Source organism: Uloborus diversus, chromosome 4 (assembly GCF_026930045.1).
Source record: "Uloborus diversus isolate 005 chromosome 4, Udiv.v.3.1, whole genome shotgun sequence".
Lineage (NCBI taxonomy): Eukaryota > Metazoa > Arthropoda > Arachnida > Araneae > Uloboridae > Uloborus > Uloborus diversus.
Genome location: NC_072734.1, coordinates 119011447 through 119026925, shown reverse-complemented (window position 1 = coordinate 119026925; position 15479 = coordinate 119011447). Strand labels below are relative to the sequence as shown.

Genomic DNA, 15479 nt, shown 5'->3' with positions numbered 1-15479 from the left:
GTTAGTGCTACCAATCGGCAACTCCGTAAAACTCGAGATTTTCCCCCATTTTAACGATACCTTTTTTTTTTTTAATAAAAGGGGTTAAAATCTGAATAGTTATGATTTTTTGTAATCCGGTCATTCTTCTTGAAACACCCTGTATTGTAACTATGAGAAATACTAAAAGACAAAACATATCCTATCACAATGTATACTTTTCGTCATCACCCAGTTAATTTACCTTTTCGTTAATTGATTTGAACGTACAAGAACAAGAGTTATAAGCGTTGTGTTGGGTCTTATTGTAGACAAAGGCTGAACAACAAATACAATAGAGTTTAAAACGCAAAAAATGCTGCAAAAGGAGGAGATTTAAAAAAAATCAAGTATAATTACACACACTCACAAGCGATTATGTATGTTGGGGAATGTGAGTCAAAGTGAAATGGTGAATGATTTACTCTGTTTTTAGAGCCACATATCTGATAATATTTTAACTATGTAGTAACACTTAGTCTATTCCAATCAGGAAAAAAATATCTCTGACGATCAGAGCATATGATAATACTAGCAATATTCAAAAACTGATACTCTTGTAATATTTTGTTGTAAGTCAAAAAATTTTTTTGTTAACATAAAATGATAAAGTTCTTGTTATTAACATTAAAAATATTAATTGAGGCCTACTAATATTTCGTGTAATACTATGCATTTATTTAATTTTAGGATTGTATTTCTATTTTAATTGTTTTTTTTGCAATTAGTAAAGTGCATGCAGGGCAAAGTGTAATAGTTCTTTTCGTTTAATTATTGAATCATTTATTAAATCACTTAAGTATTTATTTTTTACTTAATTCATCTACATTTCTTCACTTAGTATTTTACTTATTTATTCATTCAATCGTTCTCAATTCAGAATTTTGTACACTCATTTGTTTGTTTATTTATTTAATTATTCGCTTATTGTTTCATTATCTATTTATTCATTCACCTCTTCTTTTCTTTAATCATTCATTTAATAAACTATATCTTGAATAGACCGACAAAAAATATCTCATTAGAAAAATATTTTGTTTTTCACTTTGTCCCATGGGGAAAAAAAAGTGAAAATTTTTCACTTGTTTTTGGTTCATCGTACAAATTTACTACTAAAAATAAAACAATGTTTCAATGGAATAAAATATACTGTTCTTTCTTTATGAACTATAATTTTCAAAGCGAATTTATAATTCGTTCAGTTTGAAAAAGTTAACTTATCTTAATTATGTCACTTTTCCCCCCACATTCCCCTATATCATCATCTTTTATAATGTTTTTATTAGCGTATTTACCTTGTCACATTTTCTGCAATTTAGTTTCTAATTTGATGGGACTTGGCGAGAAAGAGTTTATTCCTACATCCTTTAATATAGTAAGTAGATTGTTTCAAAGGCTCATTCAAAGGTTTGAAATTTCATTTCTGCATCTTATTTCAGACTCTTTAATCGGTGTACTCATATATTTCGTATTTTTTACATTGAATTCAAAATGAAGATTTTGTTTTGACTGAGTAAGTACATTCAAACCTTTCACGAATAGCTATAGCGTGACCGCATAACTTATAAACTCATAATCGTTATTTTATGAAAAATAATTATGTCGGTGCACTTTGCATCTTTTAATTCTGAAAGTTAAAAAAGTATAATAGACACAAAAGCAATCATCAAAATCAACAGAAGTCGTTGCATGCTTTTTATTCTACTTTACAAAGTAATCTAAATTATACAGGATGATTTCCTTGTGGGGATGGGACTCGTTTTAGGAGAGTTTTTGACGGAATTCCTCATTTCGAAATGAAATTCGAATCAATGGATCTGTAAAAGAAAGAAAGGAAATGAAAATTGAAAGATGAATGAGCTTGGCAACAAAAAATAGACAAATTATCAATTTATTGACCAGAACTGTTTGGAAGCCATTTAAAGCACAATCGGAGCATTGAGAAACAAAGGGACGAAAGTGGATTTGTTTAAGTTTTGAGTAAAATACGTGTCCAGTTCAAATTCCAGATAGACTTTCATTAAAAAGGTTTTTCAAATCAGTCTGTATAGCAGCAGGTATTGTTGTGCCACGGAAAGATGGCAGATGAACTGGAAGCGGAAATGGAGCACTTCATTTCGCAATAAGCAATATCAGTGAAAACGCGCAAGCAGTAAAGTGTTCATTGCTTACTACCTATCACCAATGCTCGCTGATCCTACCTATTACGAAACGAAATAGTCCGTTGCCGCTTCCAGTTCACTCAGCACAATCGAGGCACTAAGAAGCAAATGGATGCAAGCGGACTTGTTCAAGTCTAGAGTAAAATGCGTATGAAGTTTAAATCTCAGATAGGCTTTAATTGAAAAAGTTTTCTAAATTAAGGTATATAGTGGCACGTATTGTTGTGACACGGAGAGGTGGTGGATGAACTGGAAGCGGAAATAGAACACTTCATTTTGTAATAGGTACAATCTGCGCGAACGCACAAACAGTAAAGTGTTCATTGCTCACTACCTATTACCATTACTCGCTGACCCTACCTATAACAAAACGAAATAGTCCGTTGCCACTCCCACTTCACCCGCCATTTCTCCGTGGTCAAGCTTAGGGATTGCAATACCGGTATTTCGAGTAATTTTTCAATTTCGTAATACCGGTATTTGCTGAGGAAAATACCGGTATTTTCGGTATTAGCCGAAAATAATAAATAGTTTTAATTCAAGAATTTTCAATTTAACTTATTAAATATAGACTTATATTTTAAATGTACATTTATTTTCCCATGATACAGAGCCAAAATCGATGCAAAAATTTAGCTTCAAAAGCATGAACTAATAGAATATCACTCAACAAAAGTATTTTGCGCACCATGTATTTCTTTTTTCCATTTCCCTGATCGCTCATTTTCCCTTCTGTGAAAGTTAATTTCGAGTGTAATTTTGAATGCCTCGCCCTCCTTTGTCCGATGAACAATTTATCCAAATCATCAATTGCAGGAATGCTTTATGATTTTTTTTCTTAAATATTTGTCTCAACTGTACTAAATTTTAACAAAAACTGTTTCTTGTTAGTATTACAAATGGCAATTTGTTGGCACCAGTATTGGTTTGTTGTGCCGTCTCGCTATTTGCTTCATACTTGGCAAGATAATATTTAGAAATTATATATTGCCTTGAAAATTTGCATGGAGGAAAAGCATAAATATGTTCCCCGAATTTAAAGATATTTTCTGATATCTACATAATTATAATTGCAAAGAAGTTTGAAAAGAAAGCTAAAACAAATGTGAGAAACCAACAAGATGAAATTTAGTCAAGCTTATCGTAAATTTCAAACCAAAAGGCTAATAAAAAGTAAACACAAACCTCTCCTGTTCAAGAGAAAATGATGTTAATACTGGAAAAGTCTCGTTTCTCAGGAAAGAAATTTCAACTAGCTTTAAATTGAAAAAATAATAGAAATACACACAATGCGAAAGAAACACACATACACAAAAGGTTTATCCAAAAGTGACATGCAACAAACCGAATTTTTTAATGATAAAATACTTTTAGGCAATTAAATTAGAGGAGGCGTATCACGCATTGTTAACAGTACCACCGACCTGCATGAATTCAGAAAGAGTAGTTTCAACTGTAGGAAAGTTGAGCACTATAATGAGTTCCAGGCTTAGAGACAATTCAATAGATGCATTATGTTTTTCACTAGTATTGATTTTTTATTATGATATTTGTTCCTTCATTTTATATTTGTTCGCAATACGTTTTCATAATAATACAATTTTTGTACAAAATTATGAAATGTGGCAACGAAACAATATGTTTTCAAGCAATTTTTGAGAAATTCCAAATACTGGTATTAATACCAGCATTCCGGTATCACGTTTTAAAAATACCGAATACCGGTATTAAATTTTTGGTCCTGTATTGCAATTCCTAGTCAAGCTATACCGGGGCTGTTTTCAACATCTCTTGCTCCAAACAAATGAGAGTTTTCTTTACCATTTCTTTTAGTTTTTTTCCCCCTCCAAATTTTAAGATTTGCATCCCTTTTTACTTCCTTTTACAAAAAAGGAAGTATTGTATTCGCGAAAAAATTTTCACTCAAAAATCGCCCTTAATTTCCATTTTGCTCACCCCCAAATGAATGTTGAGTTTTTTTTTCGATTCGACCACATGCGGAAAAGTGCCTAAGAATGTATAGACACGCGAAATATCCATTTTGACCATCACCGAGGTAATTACAACGACTTTTCTCGTGACGTCTGTATGTATGTGCGTATGTGCGTATGTATCTCGCATAACTCAAAAATGGTATGTCCTAGAAAGTTGAAATTTGGTACATAGACTCGTAGTGGGGTCTAGTTGTGCACCTCCTATTTTGGTTGCATTCGGGTGTTTCTAAAGGGGTCTTTTGCACCTTTTTGGGGGGAAATCATTGTTAATTTCGATGCAAACTCAAGTGGTGTTATAATTTGGCGGTCACTTGGCGATATATCGCCAATCTTTTGGTTGCCAAGTTTTGTCGCCAACTTGGCGAAAAATTTGGCGATTTTTTTTTTTTTTTTAAATCTGCTTTCAATGTGGCCATTGCTAGTGATATTTAAAGAGTTAGAGAGAGAATCCCATTAAAATTGCAATAATAGGGAAATAGCATTAAATTGGTGTAAAAGGAAGTCATGTGATGCACACATCAGCTCGTTTTTTCTAGGCACTTCAACAGTTCAATATTAGAGAAAATAAGAATAAGATGTTGCATAAAGGAGAAAAATTAAGTAAATATAAGATGCAAATATAGCCATGGCGTTGAATTCAACCTTATCTAGGGGTTGATAAACATCTCCCTGAAATTACAAAACTGCAGAAAGTAGCAAGCAACTAAGCACGCTTATTTTCAATTAAATCTGATCTGAATTTCGCTTTGGAAGTAATAACTTTTTCCTTCAATTTGTTTTTCCTTTAGCCATAAAGATAAGTGCTTACGTGGTTTTTGCAATACGTGTTTATAGTTTTATATAGTGATTTCTATTAGTAACAGAAGACGCTTGCAAACTGAATAGCCAAGAGTTTGCACTAGGACACAAGATTGCCCGATTCCCGCAATATTTTCAAAAATTCCACTCAACAAAAATCCATACATAATACACAACAATTTTACAAATACACAAATTCGTACCTAAGCAATATTTCGGTTATTTTACTAAATAACAACTCATTGGGCTCAAGTAGTAGTATTTTAGGTATTTGTGAAATTAAAAACAATTTTTTAGACCAAAATATTATATATAATAGTTATACATAAAAAAAAATCAGGTCTGCATGTTCTCAATATTAGAATCATTACATGAGTAAAATCAAATCGTTAGGCCTAAATGACAATTTCACCTGTTCAAAAATAAAATTTCATTGAAAAAACATCGAATTAAGCAAAAATATCAAATTAGTCTTTGAGTCAAGTCTCCATACTTAACTTGGGTCAAAGCTCCCTAGTAAGCTTTCTTTCGTTTACCTTAAATTTTTAGCAAATTAGATTAAAGTTATATAAACCTACTGTACGAGGCGTGTTTTTAAAGTAAGTTCCGTTTTTATATAAAAAAGGAACGAGTACAGATAGAGCTAAGTAATTTAGTGCACAAAAATCTACCACCCTTACGCTATTTTTCGACATTGCTCCCGTGATTTTCCAAGCATTTGTCATAGCGTGGTACAGGTTTTTGTATACCTATTCGTACAAAGTTACCGCCCGTTTAGTCAACCATGAGGACTCTTACAGGGCTTTGGCTGGGGCGTTTTTGAACATCTTCTGGTGTGCCCTCACCTCGCCCGCAGCATCTTTCATTTGTTTCGGCATCTAAAGTCTTTCCAAGGTGGTCTGTGGCACAACAGCAATAATGAGCTCAGAGAACATGTTATCCCATGGCTGACTACACAGGCGGCAATTTTCTATGAATAGGTATACAAAAACCTGTACCACGCTATGACAAATGTTTGGAAAATCACGGGAGAAATGTCAAAAAATAGCGTAAGGATGGTAGATTTTTGTGCAATAAATTTCTTTGCTCTATCTGTACTCGTTCTTTTTTTATATCAAAACGGAACTTACTTTAAAAATACGCCTCGTATATCAATGGATAGCTATAGAAAAGTGACTAAAGCATGCATACTTTTAAACTTCATTTCCCTCAAAACTGGAAGTTAAAATCTAAAAAATTCCAAAATCTTCAAACTTTACTTTTAAGGTGCAGTATCATTTAACACAGAATTTCTTGAAAAACACTGACAATTCTGAAATGGCTTGTCCCTGCAAATCACTATTGTTTAACTGGTAAACCAATAGTATGACTAAAATTTTCCCTAAATATCCTTTTCATACAAAAAAATAATCATGGGTCATGTCTTCCTATGGGTCAAACCTAACTAGTTTCCCCTAATGACGAAATTTTTTGCTTAAGACCCCTTTTACACGATTCCCGCTTTCGGACATCGGATGGCAGGCATGTGACGTCACAAGTCAGAGGAAAATCGTTGCTCATTTACACGAAGGCGGAAAGCGGGAAGCGTATGCAAATATCGCAACCGGTTCGGTGTTTTGACAGGGCGTCTGCTCTTGATTGTTTATATTTGTTTCCGTTGAATCTTCTGTTATTTCATATTATTTTTTAAAATTGTTAAAGAATTGAAGTGTTTTCCGTAAATGTTGAAGGTTTTTTTTTTTTTTTTTTAGAAAACATGTCTTGGATAGCGCTGTTTTATTTTTTAATCTTTTTTTGAGCCACGCTAAAAATAGAAGTAAAAAATTCTGAATTTGCCAAACAGTGCTTTCCCGTGTTTCGCGGTAATGGTTTACCGTTGTTTTTTTTTTTTTTTCAAATCTGTGTGCATATTCAATGCATAACATGTGCACAATTAAGCCAGGCTAAAAAAATAAATAGAAGATATTTTGGGTTCATCAAACAGGCATTCCCTCCTGCGAACCCCCCCTGAAATTCAAAGATTAATTTAAAAAATAGAATGGTCTATGTTCTAGGATCTTATCACACCATGCTGCTGTTGTATGCATGAAAAGTTGAAATTGCACAAGGATTTCATGAATAAAATAAGTTTTAGAACACTGAAACATATATCTATTTATTTGTTTATTTTAATCAATTTCAAAAATAAAGTTTTTTGCTTGTGCAAATTATTCTCAGTCAGTGATGTTCCCATCTATTTTTCTGAGGGGATACTCCCAGTATTCCATTACGCACAATATGTGTATGCGATCATATCATTGCCTCAGAGCAACAGTAAGATATCTTAGTGTCATTTCGGGGATTAGATGTCTTAGTGTTGCTCTGAGACGACGATATACGTAATATGTCATTATCTGAAAGTTTTTTAAACTTGAGGGTATACGCTATATGTCTAAAAACTATTTGAGAGTATACGGTGTACATGGAATATACCCTATGGGAACACCACTGTTCTCAGTGCGCAAAAGTTTTCCTTTCTGATAACCGCTCGGAAAACAACAGTTGATTATTTTTGCTGTGTTATTGCTATATAATTTTCAGAACTCGATGAGGAGCTTCTTTTCATTTAGTGATACAGTGAAATGTTGACCCCTTTGTTTTTTTGAAACATCATTAAAAAGTCTTGAACAGCTCCAGTTCAATAATGAAAACCCTTAAGAATATCCACCCCTTCTGTGTCCACAGTTTCACTGAATGAAGGGTGACTTTTCGGAGAGGTTTCACTGTATAATAAAATGCTTGTAGTGATGCATCAAAATGTATACTTTTTTAGAACTGCTTTGCATGTTATTGTGGAATAATAATAACAGTGGTGCTGAAATAATTTTTTTCGGGGTGGGGGAGGCTACATTTAACACATGTACAAATCTACGTGTATGCAGGCCCACACCAAGCCTGATCGGCGCCATTGTGCAAATGTCTTTGGAGAGTCTTTATGCATTAACGTTCGAGAAAATTCTAGTCCTGGGGTGAGGTTTTATAGACAAATGCAGTATTGAAACAATGCGTTTGGCATTTATTTGATGTATCAAAAGGAAAGCAATATATATATTTAATTTTGGAACACAGTGTACGTTTTTACCTTTGAGCAGGAATTACTTATCTCTCGAAGTTGTTTCGAGTAAGGGTGGATGTAAGGGAGGGGTGATCGGAATTGACTTTTGAACTATGACTTTTTCTGTTGGAAACCTTGCATTGAGCTGTTGTTAAAAAAAAGATGGCCAGTTTCAGTTAATCAAAGCATTTTCCCCCAACAATTAAAAAAAAAAACATTTTCGAATTTGATTGAAATGATTATTGCTTACTTTAGTCTGATAAGTACTTTTTTGAAAAATGGGAAACGTCTAATATGCAGCTTAAATTTCTAATATTTGATTTACTGTCCATAAAGCAAGATGTCGATTTCTGGACTTCGTATTGATCAATATTTAGTTTGTTTCTGAAGCAAACATTCCAAAATGTACAAAATTTTGAAAAACCTACTTTATTGAGATAGTGGGTTTTTCCAAATATGCCTGCCCGAAAAAACCCGGGTGTGATTTTTTGCGCTGGGTCCTGCTTTAGATATGCAAATGCGTTTTTGGAAAAAGAAAATATTTTAAATATCAAAGTTGACGCTGCTCTTAATATCTCTCTAATCTCAAATTTATAAATAATTATTCAAAGTTTCATATGTGTCAAAACGTGACAACAGAGTGCTGAATAGATTTCTAAATTGAATGAAGAATATTTCTTTTTAAAATCTGAAACCAGGGTTGGGTTTTGGACTGTCCAAAACTGCTTTAGGACAGGACAGGTGGTTTTTACCGTCCAAAACTGTTCAAAACTATGCTACTGCTAAAGGGGTGTAATCAAATCATTCGTATTAAAATCAGCTGTATAAATGAGTTGAATGTTCTCATTGAATAAATGTTCAATATAAAACATTACTTTGATACATTTTATTCTGTTTTTGATGTTTTCTCACAGAATACAATTTTTCTAAAAATATAGTTTTGGACACTTTCGAACAGTTTTGGACACAATGGTTTCGGACAGGACGGTAAAAACCAGGGTTTTTACCGTAGTGTCCAAAACCTTGCCAACTCTGCCTGAAACTGAAATCATTTCCGGTGAAATCAAAAGTTCTAAAACACAGAACCATTATAAGAGGCATTGAATTTAATATCTGAAACAAATATGTAGTCATTCTAAAGTTTTTTTTTTTTAATACACAAATAGTAAAAGAAATAAAGGGAGGGGGGGAGGGAAATTGAGTAATTATGGTCAAGTCATTACTTTTCGGAACTAAAAAGTTAATCTAAATTATTGTCCACAGTACATAAATGTTACACACATCTAAATAATATACAAATGCGCAAACTGTATTTTTTATGTATGATAACACGAAGCAGTGGAATTACCACAGATTAAAAATCGCAAAAAGACGCCAAACTTCGCAAAGATCTGTTGTAAGTTATGGAGCTGTATAAGGAAAACCCTTATGGGGCGTTCTCCCCATAGGTAGACGAATACCCTCCTATGTGTCTTCCTAAGCATTGCACCACCTCTGCACAGTGGCGTAGCTAAGGTGGGGCGGTCCGCCCAGGGCAGCATTTTGCTGGGGGGTGGCAATTTCATGCTCTTGATGTAAAAAAAGTTTGTTTCCCAATAGGGAAATCATGCTTTTGATCTATTACTGGAGGCAAAAAAAAAAAAAAAAATGGAACTAGCACTTGATTTTAAGAAAGTTACTTGGAGACAACCTATTTAAAAAAAAAACTATTTTTTGAGGAAAGTTACAACAAGGGTAAGAAAAGAGAGGTCTGAAATGGTGGGTAATTAATCGCTCATCTTTGGGGTAGCATTATCAGTTTCAGAAATGACTTTAATTGGTCACTTATTACAAAACTTTTATTCAGACCAGAATGAATTTTATGTTTATCTTATAAAAGTACTTACACACAACTCAAATAATAACTGTGACTAATCTTACTGCTTTATATCAGTAAAATTCCTATAAACAACGAGTTTCAATCTGAGACATTCATTTAAGCAGAAGGTTTTTAATTAGTGAATTGATGTCTAAGTAAACCTTTCACATTCACATGGAAGGTAATGATTTTCGATACACAACTTTTCCTTCTCATGAATCAGTATGGTTAATCGAACTTATAGGGCTTATTAATCTTATCACCCTGTATCAGTGAAAAAGAAAACCATCCAAATTCTGTAATATAGCAGTATTAGATCTAGAAAAGCAGCAACTTCCGAGTTTTTCAACATTATGGAAGGCACCCCAGCATGGATCCAAAAGGAAGTCATTACCCTCTTTGACAAGACTAAAGAAACCATAAAATTGCATTCCTAGATCTTTAAATTAGGAAAATATCCTATGCAGAGTGCCGGCTTTTAAGTTCCTGCCTGGTGTCACCAAAGTTTAAAATGCATTTTAAGGACTAATTTAGAATTTTTTTCTGAATAGAGCATATTCTTTATTTTTTTTCGTAATTAAGTTCTTATTTTTCTTTTAAATACTTTTGACTGTTTCTCAACCAAAGGGCGGCAAATTGATGAATTGCACCAGGTGGCAGAAAGTGTAGCTACGCCACTGCCTCTGCACAAGATTTGATAAACTGTATTTGTGTAAGGAACCCCCCCCCCTCCATGGTTGTCCACCATGGGATAAAACCCCTCATGTAAATTCTCAAGTATCAAAGGACCTTTGTGACAAATTTGGCAAAACTCTGATTTAATTGAAAAATAATTAGTTTAAACTTTAAAAGAAACCAAAATTTAAAAGTTACCTGAAAAAATCTAGGTGCTTCTTTAGAAATCCAGTTGGGTTTTTACAAATGCTAGTTTTACCGACCGCCTTGTCTGGTGGTCAAAGAAATGACTATGGATGCGAAGTAACTGGGGTCATGACGCAGTCTGCACTATAGAAATGTTTAGAAGTGTATTTTTACGTTTTTTTTTTTTTTTGGACTCCCGCTACTTGCAAACACCAAAGGAATTGAATATAGAAACAACAAACACGAAGATAAATATTTTACCCTCAGCTAAGTTGATTAGCAAAACCAGAGGTTTAATTGCGAAGGATGTGAGACGAAACTATTAAACATTGAAATTTTAGTCAGATAAAAGATGTTTATGCTCATTTTTTATTTAATGATGGCAAGGGAAAAAAACCCCTGAAGATGCCCCCCTCCTGTGTATAAACAGAAACATATCAGATAAATATAGCTTAAAATGAACATGCGTAACATGCATTGAGATTGTTTTCCTTTCGTCCACCCACCTATCACTCTAATTTGGCGCTCGCTAGTAATGCCTATCTTTTTCCAATGTTGATGTAACTTTGGAAAGAAAGATATCGAACAAAATTTTTGCATTTTCATTTAATATTCTTATTATGAAGCCAACAAACGAATAATAGCTTTCTTTTCAACTCCTGTTGAATGCTCATGGAAAATATTTATCAGAAAATTAAAGAAAAAAGTAGTAATTAACTCGTACACATTGTATTTAGTTTTATCATTATCATTAAATATAAAATTTGTACCTGTCTTTTTTTCCATAAACTGATTTTTTACTTCCTTTTACAAAAAAGGAAGTATTGTATTCGCGAAAAAATTTTCACTCAAAAATCGTCCTTAATTTCCATTTTGCTCACCCCCAAATGAATGTTGAGTTTTTTTTTCGATTCGACCACATGCGGAAAAGTGCCTAAGAATGTATAGACACGCGAAATATCCATTTTGACCATCACCGAGGTAATTACAACGACTTTTCTCGTGACGTCTGTATGTATGTGCGTATGTGTGTATGTGCGTATGTGCGTATGTATCTCGCATAACTCAAAAATGGTATGTCCTAGAAAGTTGAAATTTGGTACATAGACTCGTAGTGGGGTCTAGTTGTGCACCTCCTATTTTGGTTGCATTCGGGTGTTTCTAAAGGGGTCTTTTGCACCTTTTTGGGGGGAAATCATTGTTAATTTCGATGCAAACTCAAGTGGTGTTATAATTTGGCGGTCACTTGGCGATATATCGCCAGTCTTTTGGTTGCCAAGTTTTGTCGCCAACTTGGCGAAAAATTTGGCGATTTTTTTTTTTTTTAACCTGCTTTCAATGTGGCCATTGCTAGTGATATTTAAAGAGTTAGAGAGAGAATCCCATTAAAATTGCAATAATAGGGAAATAGCATTAAATTGGTGTAAAAGGAAGTCATGTGATGCACACATCAGCTCGTTTTTTAGAAGACCACATAAACCGAAAACTAGGGATGCACTGAATACCGAACATTCAGTTAAAATTCTGTTCTTATCTTCAGCTGAATACTGAATATTTTGCCAAAATTTGTTGTTGTTTCAACATTAAATGCAATTGAGAAATGATTAAAAATAGGAGTGGAACAGAGCTTCAGCCCAGCCAAATCATGAACTGATTCAGCACATAACAATTTGTCATGAATATTTTTTTTTACAATAACTAGTACATAATATTATGTCCCATAATAAGCTACGTACAATTATGCCCTAGAATAAAACACAGTAAATTTAAAAGAATCCATTAAACTATAAACAGTCCCATAATTGAGAATATGTACCTAATTGGCTAAGAAACAAGTCACTTTACAAAATTTTTGGTTGATAATTATTTAAAGATTTCATTTGTTATGAAATGAAGCTATTACAATATTGCATAAAATATTGTTTAAACACTTCTAGCTACTAATGAAAACAATAATGTCTTAATTTTATTACATACTAGGGGTAAGTAATATCACAAAGTATTTGTACGATAAACATCACAATGATACTTACTTGAAAAGAAGGTTTTAGGTGTAACATTGAAAATCCAGTAAATCTTCTCATTGTCTCCATAAGCAAGAATAAAATTATAATATCTTCTTTTTGCCAGCAAGATAATTCTTATGACAGAATATACAGAAATGATCCTGCCGATAAGAATTACCCAGCTAATTCGTATAGATGCTGCGCTGCAGTTCCTAGCATGTTTAAAATCGCTTTTTTTTCCAGTGCATGATGGTCCTTCATAAAAAAAAGAGGCTCATTTGTTTTTCGCGCGATTATCAATGGTTTACGTAGCTTTGTTCAATTTCGAAGTTACACTTTGAAATTTGCTTCATTAAAATCCGTACCGTAGACAAAACACAAAGATGGCTACCTTTCAAAGGACCATCATGCACTGGAAAAAAAAGCGATTTTAAACATGCTAGGAACTGCAGCGCAGCATCTATACGAATTAGCTGGGTAATTCTTATCGGCAGGATCATTTCTGTATATTCTGCCATAAAAATTATCTTGCTGGCAAAAAGAAGACATTATAATTTTATTCTTGCTTATGGAGGCTATGAGAAGGTTTACTGGATTTTCAATGTTACACCTAAAACCTTCTTTTCAAGTAAGTATCATTGTGATTGTTTATCATACAAATACTTTGTGATATTACTTACACCTAGTATGTAATAAAAATTAAGACATTATTCTTTTCATTAGTAATTAAAAGTTTTTAAACAATGTTTTATGCAATATTGTAATAGCTTCATTTCATAACAAATGAAATCTTTAAATAATAATCAACAAAAAATGTTGTAAAGTCACTTGTTTCTTAGCAACTTCCAAGTATAGGTACGTAATGGGACTGCTTATAGTTCAACGGATTCTTTTAAATTTACTGTGTTTTATTCTTGGGCATAATTGTGCGTAACTTATTATGGGACATAATATTATGTGCTAGTTATTGTAAAAAAAATATTCACGACAAATTGTTATGTGCTGAAACAGTTCATGATTTGGCTGGGCTGAATCTCTGTTCCACTCCTATTTTTAATCATTACTCAATTGTACTTATTGTTGAAACAACAACAAGTTTTGGCAAAATATTCAGTATTCAGCTGAAGATAAGAATAGAATTTTAACTGAATGTTCGGTATTCAGTACATCCATAGTTTTCGGTTTATGTAGTCTTCTAAAAAAATCAGAGTTTACGGAAAAAAAAGACAGGTATAAATTTTACATTTAATGATAATGATAAAACTAAATACAATGTGTACAAGTTAATTACAACTTTTTTATTTAATTTCCTGATAAATATTTTCCATGGGCATTCAAAAGTAGTTGAAAAGAAAGTTATTATTCATTAGTTGGCTACATAATAAGAATATTAAATGCAAAAATTTTGTTCGATATCTTTCTTTCCAAAGTTACATCAACATTGGAAAAGGATAGGCATTACTTGTGAGCGTCAAACTAGAGTGAAAGGTGGGTGGACGAAAGGAAAACAATCTCAATGCATGTTACGCATGTTCATTTTAAGCTATATTTATCTGATATGCTTCTGTTTATATAAAGGAGGGAATATCTTCAAGGGGTTTTTTTTCCTTGCCATCATTGAATAAAAAATGACCATAAACATCTTTCATCTGACTAAAATTTCAATGTTTAAAATAGTTTCCTCTCACATCCTTCGCAATTAAACCTCTGGTTTTGCTAATCAACTTTAGCTGAGGGTAAAATATTTATCTTCGTGTTTGTTGTTTCTATAGTCAATTCTTTCGGTGCTTGCAAGTAGCGAGAGTCAAAAAAAAAAAAAAAAAAAATTTTGAATTTTGACATCTTGAATTCAAATTATGTTTTTCGCAATCACGAGTGTGTATGTAGGGTTGTGTGTTTGTGTCCAGGCATGAGTGTGGGTATGTGTGTGTGTTTATGTATGTGTGTGTATGTATGCGTGTGTGTATATGTCTGTGTGCAGGCATGAGTGTGTGGGTATTTGTGTGTGCGTGTAGTTGTGTATGTAGGACATGGATGCAATCTGGAGACGGTCTTCGCTAGGGGAGCAGCATCGTGAAGAGCCGGTCGATGGTGATGCTGCAGAGGGTGCTGCTGGGAAAATAAAATCATAGGACATCAAAACAGTCAATAAGCAATCATGATTGCTCAAAAAAACCGTAAAGATACACTTCTGAATATTTCTATGGTGCAGACTGCGTCATGACCCCCCAGTAACTTCCCATCCGTAGTCACTTCTCTGACCACCAGACAAGGCGGTTGGTAAAACTAGCATTTGTAAAAACCCCAACTGGATTTTTAAAGGAGCACATGGATTTTTTCAGGTAACTTTTAAATTTTGGTTTCTTTCAAAATTTAAACTGATTATTTTTCAATTAAATCAATGAAAAAGTTAAATAAACAATAAAAGTAAAATCTATATATCTAAACAAAATATGATGTATGTTAGTGATTGTGTGTGCTATGTCCTTTATACAAATCCACAATTAGGGCCAGATTTTTGCCAAATTTGTCACAAAGGTCCTTTGATACTTGAAAATTTACATGAGGGGTTTCACCCCACCATGGACAACCATGGGAGGGAGGGGGGTTCCTTACGCGAATACAGTTTATCAAATCTTGTGCAGAGGCAGTGGCGTAGCTACATTTTCTGCCGCCCGGGGCAATTCC

The 15479-nt window shown here is 33.3% G+C and overlaps 1 protein-coding gene across 1 annotated transcript in view; it reads right to left on the bottom strand.

Annotated features, from left to right (window-relative positions):
• Window positions 1–1699: 1699 nt before the first annotated feature.
• The window catches only part of LOC129221474 (FMRFamide-related neuropeptides-like), a 29209-nt gene continuing 15429 nt past the window's right edge, over window positions 1700–15479 (bottom strand). The window contains exon 4 of the mRNA XM_054855956.1: window positions 1700–1835. Coding sequence (XP_054711931.1) covers window positions 1805–1835 — 31 coding nt within the window. The 3' untranslated portion in view covers window positions 1700–1804. The remainder of the gene's footprint in view (window positions 1836–15479) is intronic.